The sequence below is a fragment of the Hipposideros armiger genome, unplaced genomic scaffold (genome assembly GCF_001890085.2).
Source record: "Hipposideros armiger isolate ML-2016 unplaced genomic scaffold, ASM189008v1 scaffold_1553, whole genome shotgun sequence".
NCBI lineage: Eukaryota > Metazoa > Chordata > Mammalia > Chiroptera > Hipposideridae > Hipposideros > Hipposideros armiger.
Genome location: NW_017732903.1, coordinates 111,514 through 138,702, shown reverse-complemented (window position 1 = coordinate 138,702; position 27,189 = coordinate 111,514). Strand labels below are relative to the sequence as shown.

At 51.6% G+C, this 27,189-nt stretch overlaps 1 protein-coding gene and 1 long non-coding RNA gene across 4 annotated transcripts in view; both read right to left on the bottom strand.

The window, feature by feature from the left end:
• Nucleotides 1-672: 672 nt before the first annotated feature.
• ETV3 (ETS variant transcription factor 3) lies at nt 673-14,174 on the bottom strand. 3 transcript variants are annotated; one of them, XR_002122936.1, is made up of 6 exons: nt 14,088-14,174; nt 12,158-12,216; nt 11,360-11,597; nt 10,058-10,173; nt 2,955-5,117; nt 673-1,291 (listed from the first exon to the last, which is right to left on the bottom strand). XR_002122936.1 is itself a non-coding variant. In XM_019634248.1 (5 exons), the coding sequence occupies exons 2-5, from the start codon at nt 12,201-12,203 to the stop codon at nt 3,979-3,981; spliced, it is 1,539 nt and encodes a 512-aa protein (XP_019489793.1). In that variant the 5' UTR covers nt 12,204-12,216; nt 14,088-14,174; the 3' UTR covers nt 1,294-3,978. The 3 variants fall into 3 exon arrangements, 2 of the variants coding, with proteins under 2 accessions (XP_019489793.1, XP_019489794.1); XM_019634248.1 differs by lacking the exon at nt 673-1,291 and having other exon boundaries at nt 1,294-5,117; XM_019634249.1 differs by lacking the exon at nt 673-1,291 and having other exon boundaries at nt 1,294-5,117; nt 12,158-12,213; nt 14,088-14,160.
• Nucleotides 14,175-21,280: 7,106 nt separating this feature from the next.
• Nucleotides 21,281-27,189, bottom strand: part of LOC109377785 (uncharacterized) — a 25,663-nt gene continuing 19,754 nt past the window's right edge. Inside the window, exons 2-3 of the long non-coding RNA XR_002122935.1 lie at nt 23,331-23,508; nt 21,281-21,422 (exon numbers count right to left, since the gene is read on the bottom strand). This is a non-coding gene — a long non-coding RNA (uncharacterized LOC109377785). The remainder of the gene's footprint in view (nt 21,423-23,330; nt 23,509-27,189) is intronic.

Below are 27,189 nucleotides of genomic sequence, written 5' to 3'. Positions count from 1 at the left end.
TAGGCTGTGCATGCGTGCGTGGTCGGGATGGGGCGGGAAGGGTGCGTAGGACCAGGGTCTGAAGGGCCTTCTAAGGCAGAAGTAGCTCACGCTTCGCTCCTGCTCACTGGCCTACGTGGGCTCTGGGAGTCGCCTTTGGCCACAGCCCCTCCCACGCAGTGCTCCCCCGGAGGCCCGTCTGTCCTGCTTCTCGCTGCTGCCATCACTCACTCCTCTCTAGCCTAGGAACTGGGTAATCGCCACCCATTCTGTGCAGAGTCGCCAGCAGAGGGTGGCAGAGCCGTATGCCTGGGGTCCTTACCTCAAAGCTATGTCCAAGTCCACCTGACATGCAAGCTGGTCTCTCTCCCTTGTCCCTGGCAGCCACCAATCTATGCTGTGTCTCTGTGGGTTGGCCTGTCTGGACACCTCACATACACGGAACCACACATGGTGTAGCCCATGGGCTAGGCGGTGTCCGGGGCACACTTAGTCTCAACCAGTCCTCCACACAATCCTGAAGCCACAATGTCCCTAACTAACCGTGTCCCAGGTTTCTGGCGCCCTTCATCTGGCAACAGCCAACAGCCGCACACATCACTTAAAAGTATTTTTTTTTATTTAACTTTTAATTTCTGAGGTAAAATACTTTTTTCTTTCAACTTCCATAACAAAATACAGAGCTATCAGATACCCCTGGAAAAAATATGTATATTATACATATATTTCTATAACATTACATCATATATATAATATATATGCAAAAATTTGAAGACTTTATAGAAAGCGGGACATCTAGAAGGCACTGCACGAGGTCAAGGTTACTTACACTTATGTACACCCCACTTATGTACACCCCACACTTGACTCAGCGAAGGAAGCGGACTAATGTCACCTCTGACACACACTGTCTCACTCACACGTCCCTGCCTCACAGCTTCGTAACTCAAAGGATGCCTAAATGTTTCAGAACAAATTAACTGTAACTTTTTTTCTCCAACGAGAAACTAAGAATGGAACTGTTCTTGCAAGACTGGGTCAAAGTTCCTCTTTTAAACAAAATTAAATTTTCATTATTGTTTACAAAACAAAAAGCAGAAACGTAATTATGGAATAAATAAAAAAACAAGGGACAAACAGCCAACTGACTCCACCCGCTTGGAGAGAAGTGAGATATGTCAGCCATATTTTTAATGCTCCGGAAAGGTCCGTGGCCCGTACAGGGCCCCCCGTATGTCAGCGAGCTGGTGCGGCCTGAAGACTGGGCTGAAGAGACTTGCTGAATTGTCTATATTTCACTCACAGCCATTCTCTAAAAAAAAAAAAAGAGCTCAGCAAGGCTGAATGCCCTCAAGATATCTCTACTATTTTCTACAGTCAAAAAGCAAGCTGTTCGCATGAACAAGTGCTTGATTAATGAAATTTCAAGATTTACAGTTGCAAAATTTTAAACATTTGGCACAGCCAAATTTGGAAAGCATGGGGGTGAGAAAATAGATCTGGTTTTGTCCCCCTTTTTTCCACCTGCTGTTGGACAGTGACAAGATGCTCACAGAAGAGAAAAGACTGGCTTTGTGCCAGGGTGGTGACAGGGGCTGCCGGGAGAAGGCTGAAGGGAGAACACGCACTTCCCAGCCCTGGAGCCCAGGACGTCTCAAGGACCCATCCCACACCCCGGCCCCCGCCCCAGTGTGCAGTGCAAAGCAACCACCAGTTTATTGGTGAGATGGCAATCAAAGGACAGTTACAAACCAAACAATTTCTTAAAGCCCAAAAACATTTTTCACGGAGTTGAACATTTTTCGAGTGTTTTTTTTTCAAGTGTGAAAGCAGTGACTTTTTGTTCAAACAGAAGCAGCATCTAGGATTAGTTCTGGCACTTGGGTTCTAGGAGTTACGGGGGTGCATCGTGGATTTCTCTCCCTTATTTTAAAGGCCTCATGTTTCTATTCCTGAGTTAATACCGACATCTGCTGGCCCGCCCCTCTAGTGGACAGAGGGTGGCCAGCCAGCCTCCCTGCTCAGATCGGCAGTGACAAGCAGAGAGCCCTCCTCATGCCCGGGCTTGCTTTCTGAGTCGAGGTAAGTCAAGGTGCGGACAAAGACGCCGACAAAAACACAACCGACCACAGACAGCCTGAGTCCTTAGGGACTGCTCCCCCAGTCCCTTTGCCGAGACAAGTCAGTCATGGATTTTGAATTAAACAAGGGGGAGGACACTTGCCAAAAACCGCATGAAAGACTCGGCTCATCCCAAGCCACCCGCTCACTCACTGCTCTGACCTCTCTGGAGCCCTGTCTCATGCAGGCTTCTCAGTTTGAAGACTCCCCGCTCCCCGCCCCCCAACAGTCAAGGACAGCCCTCCAGCGCTTCCCAGTACAGAGCTCGCTTTGGCTAAGGTGGAGTCAGGAGCTCCTCCATTCCCGACGGCACCCCTGCCCACTCCTCTCCTGTCAGATATGGAGTCACTTCCCTCCCTGCTGTCCTCATGTCCAGCGATCTCAACTAGTTAGGTATGTCCACACACCGCGCGCGCACGCACGCACGCGCACACACGCGCACACACACACACGCACACACACACACACACACACAGCTTCTCTCTCTGCCCCAGTCCAAGGCCCTTTTGCTTCATATAAGATCAATGCTTTCCCATTCTGTGAAGTTGATGGAAGGGCATTTCCCATGAAGAACCACTTCCTGTGTAAACTGGAGTCTCACACAGAACAGTCCCCCGGTCCTGAGAGTCGGGATGACCTGGGGAACGGGTATGGCAAGAACGGCAAGCGCACGACAGGACAGATACCGCCTCACCTCCTGCTCAGGCATCTGGCTGCCTGCTGTAGCGCCGCCCACCTCTCCCTTCAGGTCCCACAAACACCCACTGTGCCCCCAGCTACCTTCTGCGTTTCCAGGTGCCACCGCCCTTGACTGCCCATCCAGGCACACCAGACCAAACCGGGAGACTACATACCAGCTCGCACTGAACCACTCGTCCACATTCCTGGATTATCTGAAAAGTTGTCCACGCCCTTTCATGGGCTCAAGCTGACAGACCCGTATCACATTAAGTATGTCCATTGTTAAGGCTTGACTTAAGAAAACGATAAGAGAACCAGACACGGCAGAAAGCCCTCTTCAGCGCCGTCATGCCTCTCCGTGACCTCGCGCACAGTCACGCTCCGGTTTGGCTCCCCGAACCCACGATGGAAAAGAAAAAATAAAGATCATTTTTGTGTCTGCTTTGCTTTTAAAGGCATTGGGTTACTTCTTCCTGCCCTTTCTTCCTTCCCTGAACAAGAGTGTACAACTCCTCATGGCTTCTGAACAGGTGAAGTAGGCGAAAAGTCCAGGGATTCACAGCGGGGCTCGTGTCACCCACGCAGCCCAGCTCTGTGCCCGCGCCTCCCAGCTGCACTCTAACTGGCAGACGTTTCGTGTTTCCTGAAAACAGTTTTTTAGAGGAAAAGGAAAAATGCCAAACAAAGAGCAACCTCCGAAACCCCGCGCCCAGTAAGACTGAGATTACCATATTCTTCCCCTGAAACAATTATAAAGAACCATCTCAGGCAAACAGCGTGTCAATGGTCTCTCACTGCTCAGCCGCCCAACCTCCCAACCACGCCTGTTCCCTTCTGGGTATCTCTCTCTCTCGGAGCAATATAAGTTCATTGATGGCTTTCCATGGATAAATACAATAGAAAAGAAAGTCTGGAACCTGAACAACCACGGGACCAGCAGTGTCTCGGCCCTTTGGGAGTTAGTCAGAAAGTATGAGCCTCGACAAGAAATGGAGGCGGTCTCTCCTTTCAGTCAATACCCTTCCCGTGTCCTACTCCCCAGGAAAAAAGTGTGTTCATCTCCCACCTAATTTACAACAGAAGACACCCCATCCCATCCCCAAACGTAAAAATACAAGTCTAAGCCCCCCGAAATCTTGCTACATAAATACATGTATCTGATTATAGTACAGACAACCCCCCCCCCCACCTCCGGGTCTAAGCGTCCGCGGCTGCCGTCGCCAAGCCCCGTGGCCCCGGTGCGTCCCATGGGGGCCGGCCACCCTTGCTCAGCCCTCGGGCTCCAGGGTCATCATTCCAGCGCCGCTTCAGCCGAAGCTTGGGGGGCATCAGGGCGTCTTCTTTCTTCTCAGGTGCACTGGGCTCCTTGCCAGGCCCGTCGTCACTGTCTTCAGTCACCTCGAGGGATCCTTCACTTGGAGCACTCATAGGTGCAGAGGGCCAGACAGGGGGTGCAGCCGGGCGGGCAAAGACGGCGCCTTTTCCCTCTTCTGTGGTCCTGCCTGGCACAGTGCCCTCTTCCTGCGAGCGTCCCTCCTTCTCTCGGGCCGACTGCCGCAGACTCTCAGGGTCCTTCTCAGGGGCAGGCTCCACCTTAACTCTCGGGGGCAGAGGAGCTGTGGCGGTGGGAGCAGGGACAGCCGCCGGCTGCTCGCTGCTCTCTGCCCTCTCCCGGTTCTTGCGTCCCACGGGTGGGGGCTGCAGCTTGATAGAAAACTGGGCCGGCTCCTCAGGAAGCATCTGGCACTGCAGTGGTGGGACCATGAGCCCTGGGTAACGCGGGAATGTCCGGGGACTCAGATGGTAGTTGAACACCGAACAGGCTTGAGAATGAAGGTAGTGTTTCATTTCCTCAGGGTTGAAAGAGAAGCAACTGCTGCTGGTGAAGGGGCTCAGGCCTGGAGACGGGCTGTAGGAGAAGATGGTGGGAGTCAGGGACAGGGCTGGGGAAATGGGGACGTTCAGGACACTTCCTCGGCCAGCGATCGGGGAGACGGAGAAGGGACTGTGAGGGTCAGGGTAGAGCCCTGGCCTGGTGAACAGCGGAAGCATGATGTCAGGCTTGCGCTTCTGGTGGCCAATCCCTCCTCCCCCGACAGCGTTCCGGGAGGCCATGAGATCCACGCCCCGGCGCCAGTCGGCTGCGCCGTCCTCCAGCTCCGAGAGTTCCGCCTTCCTCTCAGCGCCATTACTCAGCTCCTGGCCAGAGGCCGCCAGGGAGCTGGCAGAGAAGCGCCCTGGCTGCACGTCACTACTTGGAGAGGGTGTGTCCAGAGGTGGGAAGTGGAACCGGGAGGAGGCCGTTGGCACTGGTGGTGCGCTCTGGGGAACCACACCTGTGATGGTGGAAAGGACAAAAGGCCACTTCAGAGGTCTGCTCACTTATTATCAGCACTTTCCCTTTTGTTAAATAAATAAGTACACGGTGTTTAGGAGCGACAGGAAACACATTCCAGCGGGGCCCAATCCCTTCGCCTGTCCCCCAAGCAACTACTGCCCAGCCTCCCCGTCTCCATTTAGCCGCCATCTTTCCAGCTCTTGCTCAGGCTGTCCTCAGGGTATGCACGACCATCGGAAGTCTGAAACATAAATCCCACGGAGGAGGGACTGCCTATTGTTCACAACTAGGTTCCCAGCCGTTCTGAGCTTAGCGACGAGGAGGCGCTCAGCAACCAGGGGATGAATGAATGAATGAATGGACCCAAGAGCTCCTCCTCAGCCACTCTGAACACTGTGTATGTCACCTTTTCAATCTCAGCTTTGCAAACAGTCTCTTTCTTTTCCTAACGTTGGCATGTCTATAAAGCAAGCAGACACAGCTGGAAATGACATGCACACAAAGCCATGCAGAAAAAGCCCAAAGACGCTGCATGTAACATACATGAATGTGAACAAGGCATATCTTGAGGACAAAAACAGATGGAAAAAAAGGCCAGATGTTTGCTAAATTCTTAGGGTGTATCATTTATCATTTCTGATATATAGTCACTACTTTACAGAAATTTAAATATTTTTCAATTTCTCCAAACCGACTATTATTTCTCTGACAAATTTTACATGAAGTCCTCCATCCCCAGCCTGCTTTCCAGGCACTGGAAGGCCAGGCTACCAGGACCTCCCACTCCTCTGCCAAGTTCACCTGCTGAAGTCTGAAGCTCTAGCTACCAGCGCCATGCTAACCACGCCAACCCAGCAGCTCACAAGTTCTCAGCCTCCCAAAGCCCTTCTGGTAAACAGGCCTTGGGAAAGGTGTGCCAGCGGAGAACCCAGGGCCTCCGGGTTCCTGGGCAATACCAGCGGCCCATCACTGAGGATGTCAGCAGGGTCCTTTACACTGACGCAGAGATAAGGGAGAAGCAACAAAGGCAAAGAAAAAAAGAAAAATCCAAATAAGTGAAAGTATGGTAACTAGAAGAAGCCATAAAAGGCGGGTTAGGCAGCACTCCGGACCAGTGGCCTTCTCTCTGTATGGCAGAGCCATCCTCACAGGTGGGCACAGGTGACTCTGGGCACAGGTGACTGAGTGACACTACAGAGCAGCCTCTCCCAAACTCATTTGCCACAGAAAACTGTTTTGCAGGACTTTTTTCCCTAAAGCCACTGACGGTACCTCACAATTAGGAAAAACAGATGGATGACCTTGTATGTGACTTGAGTTGAGTCACGGGGTCCCAGGCTCCCTCTAGCCTCTGACAGTGGCTAAAAGTCTACTCTTTTTGACTCTTTGGATCTTGATTTTTGTATTAACAGTCCATCTGTGAAAAAGCAGACAACCCCAATTCGGTGTGTTCTGAAGCCTGAATGTTGTAAGGATAACGCTCACGTCGGTCCTCCCACAGGCTGAGGCACGCCGCAAAGCTGCAAGGAAGCAGCCCACAGCGTTTTCCAAGGGCTCGCAAAGGGAGCCAGGCGGCGAGACCCAGGAGCAGAGCTGGACCCTCCCCTCCAAGTGCAGCAGCCCAACTACCAGATGTCCACATAGCAAATCTAGGGTTTTGTCTGAAAAAATAAGTTTGCTACTTTAAAAGTTTGAGTGACATGTGTGGCTGTGGAAGAACACCGCGTTCACAGCGCCACCATGAAATCTAAGTGGTAAGGCTGGAAACTCTGGGTGTGAATCCCAGTTCTGGCACCTTTTTCTTATAGCCAGTAACCAAAGGGTCTTTGACCCCCTCTGGCAAAATGGAAAGAATATAGCCTTTGCCTAGGTTCAAAGCCTGGCCCCACCACTCGTTAGTTGTGTGACTCTGGATAACTTACCTTTCTGTGCCTCAGTTTCCTTGCCTGTAAAATGAGTAATAACAGGACTAATCTCATGTTTTTAAAACTAAGAGAGTTAATATTTGTCAAGATCTCAGAATGTATCAGCACATAGCAAAATGCATATAGGTATTTGCTAAAATAAATAATTTATTAGATCATAATCATGGTTCAAAAATCCAAATTTTAAAAGGCATATATAGTATTTGAATATGGACCCCATGTTAGATAATAACATTAGAGCAATGTCAAACTTGCCAGGCGTGGTAATGTCACTGTGGTTATGAGACTGGCCTTGTGCCTGGGAGATCCGGGCTGAAGCTCACAGGGGTGAAGTGTCATGATGTGCAGCTTACTCTCAAATGATTTAAAAAGTATATACAAACAGGAAGACATAAAGCAAGTGTGGCAACAATGTTAATGGCTAGTGAATCGTGAGAGGCCCTATGGGTGTTTGATGTTCTATTTTTTCCAGTTCTTCTTCTGTACGTTTAAAGTTTTCCAAAATAAAGATAAATATAAATATAAACAACTTGGGGTGGGGCTGGGAGGCACAGAGAGAGGTCTCAAGTCCATCCCTGAACTGGTCTGCCCTGCCCCCACACCCTACAGGCTACCACTTTTACTAGTATCTTCAGTATCTTTCCCATAATTATTATGTAACTACAAGTAAATATTTAAAATAAATGTAACACAATACTTTACAGGATGCTTTCAATGATAAAAATGAGATTCTGTGTGTAGAAGTACTATCCAAGTGTTCTGTACTCCGTACCCTACACTGTTAAGGTAAAGGGGGGCTATGGGGAGGGAGACCATTCATGTTCCTCGTCACTCCACGAACTGCCGTATTACTCAGCTATATTATAATACAACCAGCATGCATTGCCTCTTTTTAAAAACACACAGATCAGAACAGCCCACTCTGTCAACCCACCACCCAGACACGGTCCCTCTGGCCCCTGGGCCTAACCCACACAGCCTCACTTCTCAGAGCGCTTACCACAGGCCACATTCCGAACTGTATTAACCTCACATCCTACCTCTCCGGTTAAACTGTAAGTTCCTTGAAAGAAAGAGCTCACCCATCATCTTTTTTGTTTGGTTTGTAGGGCTTAGCATCTCATCTGCTGCACAGATGAATGAGTCCCAATCCAGAGGAAGAACGGCCGACGTAGTCAGTGGGAGGGAGCCAGCTCTTAGGAGCTCAATCTCTCAGGGACTGTTTCTCAAGAAGCTGCTCACAGATAGCTGTACCCCGTCCACCCTGACCAATCTGACTTTCCTGTCAACCTTAATTTTGTTATTTGTAAAATGATACGGACACATATACTTTTCTGGGCTAGGGGAGTTAAATGAGATCATTCACAAAACACTAAGCAAAAGTACCTTTGTTAAGCACACGTTCAGTGAACGTGGCAGCTCCTCTGTCATCAGAGAAGCTAACCCGAGACAACATTTGCTCGAGCTGGATGAGGGTCTCTGAATGCAGAGCCCCGTTCCCTGGTGCTGTCCGTCCCAGGAGTAAGCCACCCAGCCGTGGGCTCAGGGGGACGTGCACGCACCACCGGCTTCCCCGTGATTTTCTCATTAGGATCCTGAGCTTAGCTGAGGATCAGTGCCGGTCCCACTGCCCTCGGGTGGAGCGGCTGCGCTAGGCCAGAACTGCAAGGTCTCTAGACCTGGGTCTCCACAGGTTTCCTTGGCCAGGAAAAGCTTATTACAACCAGGGCCTAAAGGTGTGCCAGTCCAAGTGTCCAAGTGGCTGGACTTGCGGAGTTTTGACAGACAAGACTGGGTCACAGACCGAAGGACAGATCAAGGAAGCATTTTTTGGGGAATGGTATGGAAGGGTATGGGCACCAGCACAGTCTTCAGCCTTGCCGCATGACCACGCAGAGCCCCAGTGTTTCTAGGTGTACAGGGAGGGGGCATGAGGGGAACAGAGGAAGCGGGATTCCAGTGGCTAGAACAGGTTTGATTTCCTAATGCCTCTCCCTCAGGCACAAGGAAAGAAAACAGGTTGTAATTAGAGAGATGCATTCCAATACCACTTTTTTTTTTAAAATGTATGCCCCAGGGATAGGAGGAGGTGGCCCCAGAAGGAGACAGAAATGTAATGGCAGCAGCATGAGCTGAAACTGCCCTAACTTGTTGTGCAGTCATTACGTATCTACAGTGGATCTCAGCACCAGACTCTCAGCCACACCCCCGCGCCAAGTTTTCAGGTTCCCCCCACTTTTCTCTGAGAAGTTGTAAAACGGCAGCATCACAATGAGATTTCTTTGCCTGCTGTACAATGCCAGAAAGACATACTGATGGCTGGGCAGAAACGAGTTAACACAGGCCACTGTCTTGAGCAGGGGTACAACTTGCATCTACAAACCAACCAAGCAACCAATCAACACCTTGAGACCACTGAGGGGCAGGCCTGAAACCACCGTGAGGAGCTGTTACCCGAGACCCTAAGGGGAAACCTTGTTGCACCTGAGAGAAGGTCAGTCACCCCAGAGTCTTGCTCTCTGAGGAGCTGCTGGTGCAGATCAAAGAAACTGCTTTTCACTGCAAACACACGAGCCTCCCCTTCTGTGATCAAGGATGCTGTGGTTTTGATGACAGTCACTTGATAAAGGAGTTTGGTAGTTTCATAGAAAATCGGAAGTGTTTGTAGAAACAGGTTCTCGTCTATGAAAAAGACGCTGGACAGTTAAAACTCTAACTTAAAGATCAACACAAGCCTACTGATACCATTCCTAAGAGGACAGTGCAGAAATATCCAGATTACAAATAATAGGCAGAGAACAGACGCAAAACGACCAACTAAATCATTTATCCCCGATGCCGCCGAGCCTACCGCCCTGGGTGAGGTGAACAGGAACACAGAGCAAGGACGGAGGCATGTAAGGCTCATGCGATGTTGGGGTTCCCAGGCACCCTAAACACGCCAGTCTTAGACTCGGGTTCTTAAGTCTCTTCCAAATCAAAATTCCTTCCCCACCCAGAGACTGCATCTTACCACTTGGCCGAATGTTGAGGAACGGGTAGTTGGGCATCACCAGCTTGTTGAAGTTAAATTTGTACGTGAACCTTTTCCCTTTTGTTTTATGGAGAATCCTCTTGTTGTAATAGTATCTGCAAAAACAGGGATGTCTGTCAGGCCATCTTCCACCTCCCGACACCTCCTGCTACACTTCTGTGACCCGAAGACCAACAGTCATTGCTCCAAGTACTACTTGCAAATGTCACCACCACTCTTTCGTGCCGTGCCCTCAGCTGAGGGTTGGGAGACAGAGGAGCTTACTTTTCTCCTTCAATTTTCCAGTCCATTCTAGTCCTGGGCTAGAGCTTCACAAAGGCAGTCTCACTTTAAGATTCTAAATTCAGTTTCTCTTCAGTTTCAATTCTACAGCGCCTTTCCTTCTGTTCCTACATGTCACTTTCCTGCTTACCCAGGTCGGGGCAGGTGAGTCTCTTGCGAGAGCTGATGTGGTTAGTCTGGAGGGCACACACGAAGGAATGGGGAACTCCTTCTCTTACAGTGGCAGCTCAAACAATGGGAGAGCCTGGGCTGGGAACCAGCAGGCAGCCGGCTGCTTCCCTCTTAAAGGGATGTGAGGCTCTAGCAAAGCTGCTGCAGGTTGGACATCCAGGGTTACTACGAATGAAACAGTTTCATCTGGGAACATCAATGCACCTGGAGCCTTTAGCCTCGCACCTGTTCAGTGGCACAGGTTATAAACTGCCTTCTGGTCCCTTGAAGGCTAAGGCTTAGGAAATGTAAAGACGTCTGACAAGGGTAAAAGAACCCGAGGAGACTTACAGTTCAATCCTTGGACATGTTGGAACCATGGACTGACGGCTGAGCTCAGGGGCATGGCTGCTGACAGCCAGGTCACTCCTCTCAGGGAGTTCTCATCCTAAGTGTTTGCTTCACTACTTTTCTTTTTCTCCCAGGAAATTAAGGAAGAGAAATCCCAATAGATTTCCCACAGGGAAGTTGCAAGTAATCTTTTGGGTTACAAACGAGCTCCAATCCATGTTTTACCCACTGTCACCCATAACTGGGCAGGAGGGGCTGTCTGTCAGGGTCCAGTGCCAGCCACGTTGGACTCCTCCTACACATAAGCCAAGACGTGCCCTCTCCTCCCATGCCTCCGCTACTCAGCCTCAATAGCTCTTTTACTCCCACCTGAAAACTACACGTTACCCCTCGTTAGGACTGGCTTGTCACCTGATACCCCCTTTACCTAACATTATCCAATCGCTTTGTCTCCTTCCAATCTGTTAACACCATGGATTTGGGAAGCCTTTCTGTTACCTGAGGGCCCGGCTCAGCTTGTCGTAATTCATCTGTGGTTTGCACTTCCTGCGGCCCCAGAGGCGGGCCACCTCGTCTGGATCCTTGATGACAAACTCCCCGTACTCTCCCTGCTGCCAGGCGATGACATGGCGGAACTCTTCCTTCTGCAGCAGCTCCAGGATGAAGTGCCACAGCTGGATCTGCCGGGAGCCCGGAGACGACTCGGTTTTATAGGCCCAGTCCGGAAACTGATACCCTTAAATGTGAAGAGGGAAGACCAAAGCAGTCAGGGGCACGCACCAGTGTCCCCGGCTCCACATCCCAAGGCGCCATCTCTAGAGTGCTGTGCAAACATGCCATTCACACCCTTTCGGTCAGCTGGGGCTGACTACAAGGGGAGCGGAAAGCGCAGAGACGTCAGCTTTCTTTCTGGCAATCATCAAATCTGATAAGAGTTGGAGAGCAGCACCCAGGTGCCTTCATCTCTCACCTTTTCCTCCATTACTAAATATCACACCTACTTTCTATGAAAGCGTGAACTTTCCAAAGGGAACAAACAGGAAAGATAAACTAACATATTAGGAAAATACAGCTGAAAACCCCTTCCCCTCAAGGTGGGAAACAGTCTAAAGCTTGGGACAAGGACGTGGTCACTAGACTTGGATGCGCGTCCACAGCACACAAGCCTGCCACTGTCGCCCCAGTACCCCACAGACAGGCTGTTAGCCTGCTCTGGCGTTTGTGCAGAGCCCAAGTGCAGAGAAAAGGACGCACGGAGGGACATTCCAAGTACATCAGAGATGATTCACTGCTCACCTCCACCTCCTTCTGGCTTTTCCACGATGCTACAGCCTGCTTTCATTTTCAGCCTCCTGCTGAGAGATACAAGCCACAGCAATTACTTAAGGTGCTCTTATTTTTTCTCTTCCCAAGGTTTTCTAGCACAGCCTTTCCCCAAACTTTCCTTTCCTTAGCTTTTCCTCCTTATGTGACCCTCTTTCTTTCAAACATGTCACCTCTGAACTGCTAACCCCTAGGTCATCAAATGATGGTCCTCAGGTCATCAGCTTCAAAGGCCTTAATTATCTCTCACCTGACTTTAAGCCACAAATGGTAAACACTGTCTTTAATATTTGCTTTCTTCCTCCCGACCAGCCCTTCAGAAAGGAAGGGTACAGTGACATGGGTCCAAAAAGGCAGCCCAAACAGGTCAGTTGGTTTTCTATTACTAGGCAGGCCGAGCATGCCAAGACACACATGCCAGCGTTCACCCAGATGTGCCAGTTTGAAGAAAGGGGGAAAAAAAAAATCTCAACCCGTCTGATTGCCACTCAGAGAGAACATCTGATTTTGATGCGTTTTAGTGAATTACCTGAGATGGGAGAAGGAAAACCCCCGTCAGAAAATGCCCCCTTCTCCTTGACAAACACCCCCGGGGCTCAGGAAGTAAACACACCCTACGTGGTTACTCTAGCCCAAACATTTTTTTGAGAAAACATTTTACATTTTCTCCCTTTAAACAGGAAGGAGAAAAAGCAGGCGTTTCTGAGAACCTCAGCTCAGTAAGTGGAGGGGGTCTGGCTGCGACCCGCAGTCACTCCGTTCACATTACAGCTCCTCAATAAATTTCCTGTTCCTAGCAGCAAGCAGCTTCGTATCCGTCAATCCTTGAGCAAAAAAGAAGGGAAGGGTGAAACTGCCAGAGGGAGATGCGGGCAGGAGGGCAGCTGTCCCCTCACTGCTCCCCAGGGGGGGGGCCGGCCCTCAGCACCCACATCAGCGGGAGTCTGGAGGGCAGGTAGGTGCCTTTCCTAATCTGGGCAATTTCATCTAACCTAGGATTCCTCTGGATCCTTTGGATTTTTTTTTCTCACCCTACACAGTAAGAACACCAGCAGGTTTTAGTCTGTAAAAATACCCGGAAAGGAGGAGGAGGAGGAGGAGAGAAATACCCCCAAGGAAAAAGCAAACAAACACAAACCCGGACAGACACGCAGCCTCACGCACGAGATGCCCAATAACAAGGCCTTCCTCCCGGGCTGCTCCCATTCCCGTGACGGGGAGGGAGGGGAAACGCGAGCTTCCCCGCCGCTCCAGGAAGCGGCCCCGGCCGCGGGGTCGCCATCCCCTCGCGGGAATGCCCTGCCGCCCCCACGGCCCTGGGGTCCACGCCGCGGCCACGCCGGCCAGCGCGACCGGGAGGCTGTCTCCTGACACCCAGCTCCCGCCTGCCCCCGTCAACGACCCCTCCCGGGAGCCCGGGGGCGCCTCTGCCAGCGCCTCACGACTTCACTCCGAGGACACGGCCGGGCGGGGACACGAACACGCGGGGACGGACACACACACACACACACACACACACACACACACACACACGCTGTCCAGATCGGGCTGCTCATCTCCACTCTGCAAACCCAAGGCCCTCGCCCTTCCCGGGATCGCAACCACTCCCCAGAGTGAGGCGAGCAGTCGGTCGGGCGCCGCGGCTCCCGGGCGCGGCCCGCGGCCCCACAGCCGCCTTTCCTCCCGCTTCCCGGCCTCCCTCGCCTCGGGGCACGAACGCCGCTCTGGGTCCCCGTCGCCCCTCAGACACGGGGCCCCCTCCTTCCCCCGCCCCCCGCGCGGGGTGAGGCCGGCTGGGGTGGGACGTGGCCCGCGCGGGGCGGCCCCAATCCCAGGGCTGCCGTCCCCGCCGAGGCTCGGGGGGGTCCGGCCGCAGGGGCCGGGCGGCGAGGCCGGGACTCACCTCACCCCGGCACGGTCCGTCTTCGGTCCGGTCTCCTCCGCGGCGTCTCCGGCTCCTCCTCATCCAGCCCAGCAGGAAGTGACCTCCTCGGCTGCTGTCGTCACTTCCATCCTCGGCCGAGGGGGCGGGGAGGGGGCGGCGCCCTCCCGCAGGGCGCCGCGCCGCGCCCAGCCGCCTCTCCCTTCCCTTTCCCGGCCGCGGACGCCGACTTCCGCCCGCACTCCGCCCCCCGCCGCCGCCGCCGCGCAGCCTGCGCAGCCGCCCTGGCGCGGCGCGTGCGTCACTCTGCGGGGGCACGTTACGCACGCACGCTCGCGGTGGGCGGGCCCGGGCCCTGAGTGAGAAGCACGCAGCGCGAGCGCGCGTCTTGGGGAGCGGGAGGCGGGTCTCAGGTCCCCCGGGAAGGGCCGAGGCGCCGGGAGACAGCGTCCCCCGGCCGCTGCGGCCTCGCGGAGAGGCGGGCCCTCACCGTGGGCCGAGAGCCCCGCGGACTGCCAGGGCGTCCTCCACGCTCCGAGAAAGGGCCCTTGCACGCACTGCGAAGCGCAGCCGCGAAGCTTCTCCCGCGTGGGGTGGGGCCGGGCCCAGCGTGTCCCCGCGTGTCCCCGTCCCTCTGCATTGAGTCAGTGTGGCCACATCTGAGCAATTGTCACGTCTCCTGCAGTCATTCAGATACATCTCCCCGCTTCCCTCCACCTTTTGTTCCTGCGCAGGAAAGGACAAGTGGCTGCCTGGAGCATTTCTGTGCGCCCTCTAAGGCTCGCCGGTAAAGGCTGTGGAACGGTTCAGCTTTATCCCGTCCCCAGCCCGGTATGGCTGAGGGCTGTCCTGGCCTCGTTTCACTCAGAGGCAGGAAAAAGCAAGATCGGTAAAGGTGAAATTCAAGTGACGAATAAAAATGTGGCGAAGTGAAGAAGGGAGACGGACTTGGTAAAGCAGTGAGCGTCGCTTTGTACCGTTGTTCTGATGACACCTCTGCATCCCGAATGCCACCAAGAACACGCAAGCCCTCTAAGTTGTTAGAAAAGCTGACTGTGCGAGTTGGATTTGCTCCTAGCCCTTCTCTAGGTGTTGGGAAATCAATCAGCAAGTTGGGCCCTTCTGGGCCTAAAGTTGCCTTCCCTGTTTAAAAACAGGATAAGAAATAGCATTGGTGATGTGAGGTCTTTTCTACTTAGAAAATCCTACTATGCAGGTGAATAAAACGAGCGACATTTTTAGAGCGAGGAAGAGGCCGCCGAAATCTGCAACAACACCACGAGCTTTGTATCTTCCGCACAGCACCCAAAACAGTGTCGTGTAAATGTCCATGTTTGGCTGGACAGTCTTTGGAAAATACTGGGATTTAGCTGCATGATGTAAATTGTAGTCAGGTCCTAGTGCCTTCAGCTACGAGCAGTGTGACTTCGGTGAAGGTGCTTAACCTCTCTGTGTCAGCGTCTCATCTGGATGGATGTACTCATGTGGTTGTATGAAATGTGTTCATACGTGTACTGTGGTTAGAAGAGAGAACGGCACGTTGTCAATAGGACAGATGAACAGATGTTGGCAAAAATAGTAATCATAAGGATCATTATAAAACCCCTCACATTCTCACACCTCCCATGCAAGTCTTAGTAATTGTTGTCAACTCAGAGAACCCAGGGTGGTCAGGGATGAGCAGCTTCTGAAAGGCTGAGATTACCAGGCTTTGGCTCATGGCTCAAATTGTCATGCTTAGAGCCCGCACTTACCCTCCAAGGACCCTGTGTTTCACAAAGGGCCGGGAACCAGAGTACAGGGACTCTCTGCATGCTCATGTTCCCTGCTGTCTCCCAGCAGATCTCTGCTGCTGCTTCTCTGAGTAATTAACAGTCCTCAAAAGATGACTCGAGTAAACACAGTTAGCAGATAAACAGGCCTCTCTACCTGGCTGGAGTCTGAACTGACAGACCGAGAAATGTTTATATGTCAGTAGAGCTCAGCAGAGTTTTGACACTCAGAATCTAATCACTGGCCCGAAACTCAACAGGTCAACTTGGGCTTGATAAGCAAACTGGAGGTTCCCTCCCAGTAGTGGGTCCAGACAAACAAGTTTTGCACTGGGCACGTCTGTGTTGGTAGAATGCGGGAGATTCGGGTGGCTCGGGATTCCTTGCCCAGCGTCCCCGAGGTCCCTTCCACTGTGTCCTTCAACCGCTGCAGACGCGCTTCCACACCTGGAGATTCTTGCTCCGGAAATATGGAGAGCACGGGCTTTCCGAGAGCATGGGGGTGGAAACACAGACACAGTCTAGAAGTCAAGACAGGGTGTAATCCCTCTTGAATTTCCACTTGCTCAAAGCCCTCTTTGTCCACTGACACCGCCTGCCCTGTGCCCCACTTCCCACCCATCTTTATAATTGTTCCAAATGCCCCAGGTAAGTTTCTGCTCTAAATCTCACTCTCAGCTCGCCCTCCAGCTTACACCATTGCTTCTGAAATTTAAAAAAGAGAAAGAAGGTCTACTTCTTCAGAAACCTCTTCCTGGATGGGCGTGTGTGTTTGTCCCCTGGCTCGCTCTTCTGTACGGCCCCCGTTTTCATCTGTGCACATCTATTCTCCATGTTCCAAACTTACCCAGCCATAGATGGAACGTATATGAATGCTTTCGTCTCGTAGCAGGATCATCCAAATGAGAAGCTGACACAGAGAGACTGTCATGTACACATTTGTTCTCGTGTGTTCGTCTTAGACCCCTGCAGCCTGTAGACCCCTGCAGTGCCCAGCACTTCTCTGTCATCATCTCGAATGCCAACCGATGTTAATTCCCTTCTCTGCCAACCTATGGGCTGCGGTGCTATGGGCCCTGGCTTCTCCCACTTCCCTCAGTCTCCTCGAAGTCTCCCAGTAGAAAGCAGGTGTGTCTTTTCCCCAGACTGTGTGCTCACTGAACTTGGACTCAGAAGACCCGGTTTTCGGTCCTACTTCTGCCCTTTGCTAACTGTGTTCTCTGACAAACCGCCAAACGCCTCTGAGTTCTCGCCTCCTCATCTTCGTCTGTGAAAGGAGGACACTACTGATGTCCTTGAGGACACAGGGTGATAGTGGCTGCGGAGAGCGTGCGGAGTTTGAAGCCCGTTACAAAGGTCAGGGTCATAATTACTCTGGCCACCGCCCAAGACCCCACAGTGTTTGGTATCAAGAACTTAAACTTGATAGCAGCTATCACCAAATTTCACAAACCTCGAGTAACAGATTTAATATTTTGAACTTGTGTAGGAATCTAGTGGAAAAAGAATTTTGCCTGGAGAATTAGGGTTCATGAGTTTCTCATCTAGGCACGATTTTGTAAGGCCTACCTTGAGGCGCTACATTTCACTCACTCCATGCCTCAGTTTCCTCATCCATAAAATGACTATGATACGAACCTCCAGAAAGAAAATACTATAGCATTGAAACATTATTTCTATTGATAAAGACTGAAGGGTGTATGCGAAATCAACTTATTTCTACTCTTTGTGACTCAGTTTCCCCGAGAGTAAAGAGAAGATAAATTATTATGAGAGAATACACTTCCATTAAATATTATTTGCATTTTACCACATTGGACTCAAGTAGCTCATGTTTTGGCTTATTTTTCCCATTAACCCGAGGTGGTTGTGAGGATAGAGGAGTTAATGTCAGTAACATGAGTGGGGATCCCCAGATTAAAGGTTAAGTGAGTCCAAAGCAGAAGTAACTTTGTCCAAAGTCACAGCCCAGCCAGAAGGAGCAGGGAACCTGGCTGTTTATTCAGCAGTGACTCGGGAACTCAAGGACTGTCCCAGATTCCACGTCCATCGTGGTCCACAAATACCCCTTCCTCTCATTTCCCTTTTTAGGTCTTGGTTCCCCCATGACAAATGGGCTCCGTGGAGAGGGTAGTGAGAGACCACAAAAAACAACACGGGAGAACAGGGTTCACATGCGGAAATAGACACGTAAGTTATTTGTCTTTTTTTTTTCTTTTTCCTGGCAGCCTAGGAGAAAGATTCCCCTAATCAAATGTCCAAATGCCAGAATCTATATATTTCTGAAGGCTCACTGCTTCCAGAAAGCCTGATGAGCTTAATTGGAGCAGAGGGCTAGTTTCTCCCAGTCTCAGCCTCTCTAGGATGAGTTTTTCAAGGCGCTGTATGTGTTCCCCACTCTTACAAGACCTGAAACCCTGACCTGTTTGCCACGTAAACTTTTTGCCATCTTGTATTTATTCACTGTTCATATCCGCTCTCACTGTATTCTCTTTATGACTGCCTAAGAGGGAAGAGACTGTGCCTGTCTACTTCTCATTATATAATGGCCAATAAAAATGATAATCACTGTCACAGAGACTTGAAGGTCACAGTCTAACAAACACCAGGATGGCTGTAAGTGAATAAATGGAGTGAGGCCTTGAATCAAATGAATTAAAAGGCAATCAATCACCTTCAAATAGTTTAGAAAAGCTCTCCTTTAATAATTGCCTACACATTTTTGAACTTGTGGAAACAGAGATGGAATGAATGTCACAGGTCACCTACCCCATCCTCTCACCAAGTGCCACCAGCCTGTCCTCACCCGTCACAATGACGAGGAGATCACTACTTTGCTCAACACCTAGTCAACCTAGTTTTTTCATTGTAAAACGTATCATGCCCACAGGAGTATATGAAAATATACATGTTCAAGAACAATAATGAAGTACTTAAGAACCTACCACCCAGGCAAAGATTGGAAATGACCATACCCTAGAAGTCTTCTTGGCCTCTCCCGATTTCATCCAAGTTCAGTGTTTCAATCACCCTATTTGGAGAAAGTTCTTCCTTGTACGGAGCTGAAATGTGTTGCACTGACACCTCTACTTGTGACTTCCGTAAGGAGCTGCTGGAAGAAACATCCTTAGTTCCGTTCCTCTTCAAATATGCCTTCAGTGACTATACACAGCCCTCCGCAGACCCAGCCTGGCCATCAAAGTATGGAGTGAAACTGCTCCCTCCTCAATGTGCTTGTGCTCTCGCTCTTGCTGTCACTCTCAAAAAAGACTTTGGTCAGGACCAACTGTTGCAGAGGCCATAGTACACTGCTGAGTTGACAGTCAAAATCCCCACGGTTTTCTTACAGCGACTATTATCCCGGGTCTCTTCTGGAAAGTAGTTCTTAAATCTAAATGCCAAACTTCACATTAATTATGTCAATCCCCGGCAATCGTGTTGGGTTGGTTTTGGTCTGTTAGTCATTCCAGCCTGTCAACATCATCTTGATTTATTAGAATGTATTGTTGTATAATTAGTCGATAGAGAGACTCCCCATGGAAAACACCACTGCAGAACATGTTAAAAGGCCACCATTAAACTATTTAAAAAAAATTTTTTTTTAAGATTTCCATTGGGGAATTGGGGGGATGGGAACAGACAAGTTGCCGGCGTTCCGCTCCTCAGTCCAGCAGTGGAGGACGCTGCCCCACTGTCCCAAGCTGGCACCATCACTGCACTCCTCCCGGGCGAAGCAGACCAGCTGCCAGGCCGGCCGCCCACGCTGGCCGCCAGCCGCACACAGCAGCCCACGGCAACCCACTGCCACAGGGGCTGCAGCCCACGCCGTCGCCGGCAACCCATGGCAGCCCAGCTCCAGGATGCACTGTTGTTCAGCATCTCAGCTGTAGAGGGCAGCGCCACCGGCCCTCACATGTGGGACCCGAACCGGGGCCCTCTGGCGTCCCAAGCCAGTTCCCAACCATCGCGCCACATGGCTGGCCCCAGTTAAACTATTTTGAATGCAATCAGGTATCTTCTAAATGGTGCAGAAGTCATGGCAGGGTCTCGCCGTGTCTCCTCGGTCATCACGCCTTTTGGCTGATGGGATGCCAGTCAGCAGAGTCGCAGGTGATGAGACTGATTTCAAGTAGCAGTGTGGTTCTCAGTGCCTCAGACTGGCAGAGACTTAAAGCACTTGGAAAGCAGAGGACATCAAAGGAAAGCGAGTCCTGGTCTTGGCAGCAGGGAGAGGTGGGTGGGAGTCCTGTGCTGCACGTGGACGTGTCGGGAACTGGCAGTCTGTCATATTTTGGCATCAATTCAGGAGGTGGAACTTCTAGATACATGTACCGCCAGGATGTTTTTCTCTTAGCAATAAATTATTGTAATGGGCTTGGCTAATGTGCTCACAATAATAACGCGTTAAGACCAGGTTCTCTGGCACAATTTAAAAAATCACTGTCATTATAATAACAGGTCTTGATTGCAGCAGCAAAAACCTGGGAGAAGAAGAAAAACCCGACACTTGGAAGGAAAACATACTAGCATGCATCCCCTTCTCCTGGCTGTCAGGAAAGCACCTGGGGCACAGAACAGGCAATTGCAGAAGTGCACGCACGCACACACCCATGTACACATTCACACACATGCGCACACATGCGTGTGCACACATGGACACACACATGTGCACACTCACACACAAACACATGCACACATGCACACACACGCACACATGCACACATGCGTGCACACACATTCACACATGCGCATCTTGTCCAGCTTATGCACATGCTGGCTGCATACCAAGTCCTCTCCTGTCCCTACATGCCAGTTGGGTCCAAACAGCGCTAGTTTCTCTTTAGTTCCGTGTGGAAAATGTTTTGCCTTGAGACTGCCCCCGAAGCCCTGAATCACTAATGGAACCAGAACGATTTAATTGAACCTCATTACTTGAACTGTGCGAGGGAGATGTGGGTCCCTTGGGTCTGAAATAGGGCGAGAGGAGACGCAACTCTCAACTCGCGATTGCACTTTGTCTCCTGGTGCCAAAACACACTGCCTCTGGGAACTCAGCTACTTGTGGCAACTTTGACTTCTGTGCCTCCTCTGCTCCTCGTTTACTCCACATAATTCACACGTCCCTGAGTCCTCTCACCTTGAAAGGGAAGTAGAGATTAGATGACAATCAGGAGTCTCTCTAGCATTGGGGGTGGCCAGAATTTGGGGAACCACCACCAAATCAGTTACTTAGCCCCACCGCTGATGCCATTCACTGGGCACTTTGTTTACCCCTGATCTGCAGAGCATGGAGGGTCAGAGACACAGGGCTTTGTGGAGCAAAAGCGACACGCTGCGACCCAGCAGTTCTGTGTGGGCCTGTGCCTCGTGTCGTGCAACCCCACAGATCCAACACCAAATACCATTTAGACAGCTCAGTCTCAGAACCAGGAACATACCTTCATTTCTCAGATGGGATCGCGCTAAGCATTGTGGGCCAAGTGCAGCAGCAGCACGCTTATTACAGTAGAAACAGGCGACATACCCATCACCGTTGCAAATACCAACAGAGCGGAATGGGTGCCCGGTTCTGGAAGACACTTTTCTAGAAAACATAATGATGCCTTAAGTTTATAGAATGACATGTTTAAAAGCATTTACAATATTGCGATGCTTCCTTCATCCATTATTTACTCCGTAACGCTTCACGCGGCTGCTACCAGACACCATGCACCGTGAGCTCATGGCGCGTGGGCTCCTCTGATTGTAAGACCAGTTCCAGTACCAGCATGCGCCACAATTATTTAAAGGTGTGAACCACAGACAATGCAAGGCAAATGTATGAACTGAGTCTAATGTGTTAACCATACATAACATAAACAGGTTCATTGGGTTTATTAAAGTCTATTCCTTCCTTCCTTTAATAGATATTGGTTGTGCCAGCAACTGTGCTAGTCACTAGGGGCACACAGATGACTGGGACACTGGCCCCTCCTTCGGAGAGCTGGGAATCTAAGGGTAGAGGCAGACACATTAGTGGGCAGCCACGCCACAGTATGCAGTGGGGTGAAACAGATCATTGGGTAGCCTGCCCAGTGATCGTCCCCAACCCCTTCTTTCTGGCTGGCAGAGCCCTCTTCCCACCATATAAGTGAAACTGCTTCCCTAGACGCCCTCATAAGCAGAAAAGGGCGTGTTACCAAGCCCTGCTCTGTAAGTCTACTGAAGGATTCTGGGAAAGGGTTTTCACAGGAAAAGAGAAATTGCTCTTCCTGAATCTTTTGCTGTTACAGACTGACTTGTGTCCTCCCTGAAATGCATACTGAATCCTGGCCCCCAGCCCCTCAGAGTGTGACTGTATTTGGAGACGGGGTCTTTACGGAGACCATCAGGGTGGACGCTAATCCAACACGACTGGTGTTCTTATAAAGAAGAAGAAATCTGGACACAGACACACACAGAAGGAAGAGAATGTGAAGACATAGGGAGAAGGGGGTCATCTTAGCCATGAAGAAAGGCCTCAGGGGAAACCCACCCTGCCAACACACCTTGATCTTGGCCTTCCAGCCTCCAAAAGTGTGAGGAAATAAAGTCCTGTAGTTCAAGACACCCAGTCTGTGGCGCTTCATGATGGAAGCCCTAGCAAACTCATCTATCTCCCCGGATTTGGGATGTTGTCATGTGAGCTTGGAAATGCTGCGACCGTCCTGGGGAAGGGCCGAGAGAATTGTGGAGCTGCTCACTGAGAGCCGACACTGAAACCACCTACTTCTGGACTTCTTGTAAAGAGACAATAAGCCCCTACTGTTCAGGCTGCTTTAGGTGAGGGGTTCGTTACCCCTGAACATGAGCCTCCTGACTGATCCGTGCAAGGGAGGATGCGTGTGGTGTGGAGGTGGGCACTGCAGGGATACCAAGAAGAGGTGTCCAGGACACAGCTCTGCTGTCTGCAGGAGGTCGTCAAGCGGAAGGCCGGACAAAGACAGTGAGGCCAGAACAAGAGCAGAGCCAGCGGACGTGCTGGAGACTTGGTAGCTGCCAGCCTGTAGCGCTGCAGGAGGGCAGGGCCGTGCAGGCTGGTGGCTGGATGGTGGACAGAGGCCCTGCTGGCCCCTGACATCTAGGACTTTCTCCTGTGGGCTGGGTCAGAACCGTGTGAGTGCAGGGTACATTCCAGGGCTCAGAAGTGGAGGCAGGAATCCTACCCGGGAGTTGGATGAGCGTTCAGGAGACAAGGAGGGAACCGTAGGAAGATGGTAGAACAGAGACACACGACTGGTGCCAGAAGCTCAGGAAACACACCTAGTTGATGTGCACGGATGCTGTCGTGCTGCACGGCAACAAGGCATGACAAGGAAATGACTGGAACTTAGAATGTAGCTGAGAACAGAAAGCTGAACTTTATCCTAAATGCCAAACTCTATTTGTATCATTTTTACGAAAAATTAAAAAAAAAAAAAAGGTACTACCTACTTCCCTGTTTTCTTCAACAGTTTACTAGATTTAAGCTGACCTTTTCTTGATGACTCATGGTCATCGTTATGACAAAGGAGGCGTCGTGGTTTGGAGGAAAAGGCCGTGTGTCCACATCACAAGGTTCGGGTTTATTCCCAGCTCTGCTCGGCCATCTGTGATCGAGGGAACCTCTCTGAGCGTCTGCTTTCTCCATGGCCGCCTGCTTCTGAGGCCTGCTGTGGAGACAAGTGAGATGGTGCGTGTGAAAGGGCTGAAATACCACCAGGCACCCTGACAGGCATGACAACCCCTTTTCCAGAGCGAAGTGACATCTGACACAATGCCGGGTCTGCTTTTGAGTTGTTTGCTGTCCCTTTGCTCTCACAATGCGTCCCTTGCTAGCATCGCTTTCACCCACACCCCACCTGTCCTCCTAGGAACCAAGGGCTGCGAAGCCAATCGGCCTCTTAGACACTTTGTTCGGTGGAACTGGGGAGGGTCTCAGTGGAGGCCCGAGGACCTGGCTTTGGTTCCAGAGACCCATCAGCTGTTTCCGGTGCCCAGTGGCGTTTTTCACTTCTGGGTTTGCTGCTGCCTTCCACAGAATTGAGGCCGTCAGAGCCTGACCTCCAGCTGAGGGCGGTGCCCAGCTGATGCGCATTTATAGCTGCTTAAACAGCTATTCTCCTGCTTCGTTAGTTCGCTTTCATCTCAGTGACGTCACGCACACGTTTGTCCTCACCACCGGCCCACCCACCATGACGTAAAACAAGACAGAAACCTTGGCTATCACTCCAACAGAGACATTCTTCGCATGCTCTCCTCTAAGGATTTAGGGACCCCGAATTTCCTCCCTTGCCATCCGAAGCGGCCCCTGATTAGCATGTTGGGGGGGCCTCCAGCCCCTCGCACTGACTGTGGGAGTCTAGACTGTAAGACCCAGGCCTAAGGATCCAGGCGGGTCGCTTAGACCGCGGAGGATGCGGTGAGGCGGTGTCGGCACAGGCTTTGAGCCTGCACGCTAAGGCTGGACCACTTCCGCTTAGTGCATTGCGTGGTCACGCTGGGCCTCAGTTTCCTCACCTGTAAAATGAGAGAAAAGCCTTGTTTCAAGGAGTCAAATAATGGGCACGAAGTGCTCAGCACAGACCCTGGTACAAAGTAAGTGCCCCGGACACGGACGGTGGTGAGACTGGTTAGGGAAACCAGGCCTGGGAGAGCCCGGCCAAAGGGGCGCAGGGCCCGGACTCGCTAGGACAGAAGGAGAGGACAGGAGCTGTTAGGAGTTGGGGAGCGGGGGAGCCTAGAACACGGCTGGGTGTTTGGGTAGAGTGGGTTTTGAATGATCCAGTGAGGGTAACTCCTGGGATCGGGGTGTGGGGTGGGGCGAGGGCAGCTATCTGCGGGGCTCACGTGTTTTATTGCCTTCTTCGGGGACCTCAGCTCAGCCTGAAACTTTAACTTTCATATGAAACAACTCTCCTTAGCGTTTTAAACCCCAGGCTCCTTTCCTGTATATCTTTGCCTCTGAGTCCCTGACAGGTCACCCTGTGCTGGATTAAGCATGATCACAAATTCTTGGCCCCCCTTCCTGGAGATGTGGGGTCTGTTTCCCCTTCTCCTGCACTTTGGCTGGCGTTTGGCTGCTTTGACCAACAGAGTACCTCAGAAATGACACTGCAAGGTCTCGGCCCAGCCTTCAGGAGGGCTTGCAGCTTCACCTTTTCCCCTTGGAATCCTGAACCCCCATCACACAAGTCCACTTCCCCGACCAAAACCCCCGAGACTACAGGGAAAGGTGAAGGCACCCAGCTGAGTCCAGCCTTTCCTCCATCTCAGACAAGATACTACACATGTGAGAAAGGTCAGGTCATCTAAGGCTGTCTTAGATGTCACAGCCCCGCCAAGCCGCCGGCTGCACACCACCGGGTGATGCCAGTCAGTGCCATGTGGAGCAGAAGAACCAGCCGGCTGAGCCCTGTCCGGGCCCTTGAGCCGCCAAATCCTGAGGTCTGTGACAATGGCCCTTGTTTTAGGCTGCTGAGTTTTGGGCTGGCTTATCACATGGCAATAGATAACAGAACCAAATAAGGACACAATAAGGTTTATTCGTAATATTACATTCGGAATGGGCACAAGGCATTTCAGGGCCCCCCATTATCTCTCCATCAAATGTCTTAGAGGGTTACTGGGTGTGGAATATAGTCACACACGTCACTGTGACTGATGAAAACCAAGGCTCATCCAACGCGGGGAGGCACTTGGCTGAAACCAGCTCACTCCTTCCAGAGGGGACTCTACTACTCGAATTATTTCACATTTAGATGGAAACATTTAGAGAGTTATTTGAGAGAAGAGGCCTGCCGCTGTTCTCCCAGCGCACACTGCGGGTGGGCGGAAGGGATCCGGGCTGAAAGCACCGCGAGGAGGACAGCAAAGCGTGATTTCCAGAATGTGGTCATTTGGTTTAGGTGCAGTTCTAGTTCCCTTCAATCATCAGGAGATACATAAAAGCTCGGCCTTCGATGCAGCCTGGGCTGTGCAGGCACCATCCCCAACACTCAGAATCTCAATTCGGAGAAACAAGTCCTGTCAGGTCAGCCAATGGGTCAGGAGCTAGAGTTCAGGTCCTGGCTCTCCTGGGCTCTGTTCCTGAGGGATCTTCCTATGACCCCGGGACGTTCCCTTTACCTTGTAGCTGAGAACAGAGTGCGTGTAACCGACGTCTGTCTTGCATCCTGACTCCGAGAGGTTCAGCCTGGTTTTCTGAGTTACCTTCCATCACTCTGAGAAGGTGAGAAGGGGCAGGCACGTTCCACTATCCTTGACAAAAATGAAAAGCGAGCACAGAGAAGTGGATTTGCACAGAGCTCACAGTTCAGAAAGAGGCATCCTAACACAGTGGGAGAATTTCACAGGGTCAGGCGGTTGTGTCCTGCTGGGGACATGGCATCTGCTTCCAGACCATGGTCGGGAGGGCAGGAAGTCACAGCTATGTGAGGTTTGAGCAACTGCAGTGCGACTCTGGTCCTGGAGTCAGGCAGAGGAGCACGAGGCTATCACAGAAGGCTTCCTGGAGGAGGTGATTGGCACAAATTAGAAAACAGGGGAGAGAGAGAGAGAGTATTTAGGAGCAGATGTTTTGTGCCAAGTTTCCACAGTCATGCTCAAGCCATGGTCAGAAAATTGCCAGAAAGCACGCATAGGCCCTGCTGACGGGGCAGGAGAAGTGGACGGAGGGGCAGGTGGGTTAGCGATGGAGGCAGGCTGGACTCTTGGGGGCTCCTTCTCTGATCTCCGGACCCAGAGTGTGAGGCATCTGGTCCCCAGGCCAAGCCTCCGGCTCTTTCCAGAGCCATCTGTGCCTCCAGCCCCCATCTGTGTCTCCGGCCCCCACAATAGCTGCCATTTGTTGGGTGCTTACTGTGTGCTGGCACTGCATAAAGCTCTGCATGCGTGTTCTCACATGGCCTGCCTGGAAACACTCAGCGAATCTGTGCTTAACAGATGAGGAAGCCGTGGAATGGTGACACCGAGCTGGGAGCTGGCTGGGAGAGGTCTGGCCACTTGCCTCATGAGTCCTTTGTCACTCATAAGTGGCAGTGCCGGGAAGGAGCCCCGGCTGCTTGTCCCCAGGCTGTGTTTTCACCTTTGTCTGCACGGGCTCCGGGTCGTGGTGGCAGGAATCGCACGCAGGACTGGCCGAGTAACTCGCTGGGCCCAATGCAAAATGAAGGTGTGGGGTCACTTGTTCAAATATGACTCAGAATTTCAGCACGGTGATCAAGCACGTGGGGCCTCCTGAGTGCAGGACCCTGTGCCAGTGGGAGGATTGCTGGGTCATGAAAGCTGGCCTGATGGTGTGGTCACTGCTGAGACACAGGAGGGCCACACACCCTGGCCTGAGTGCTGTCACC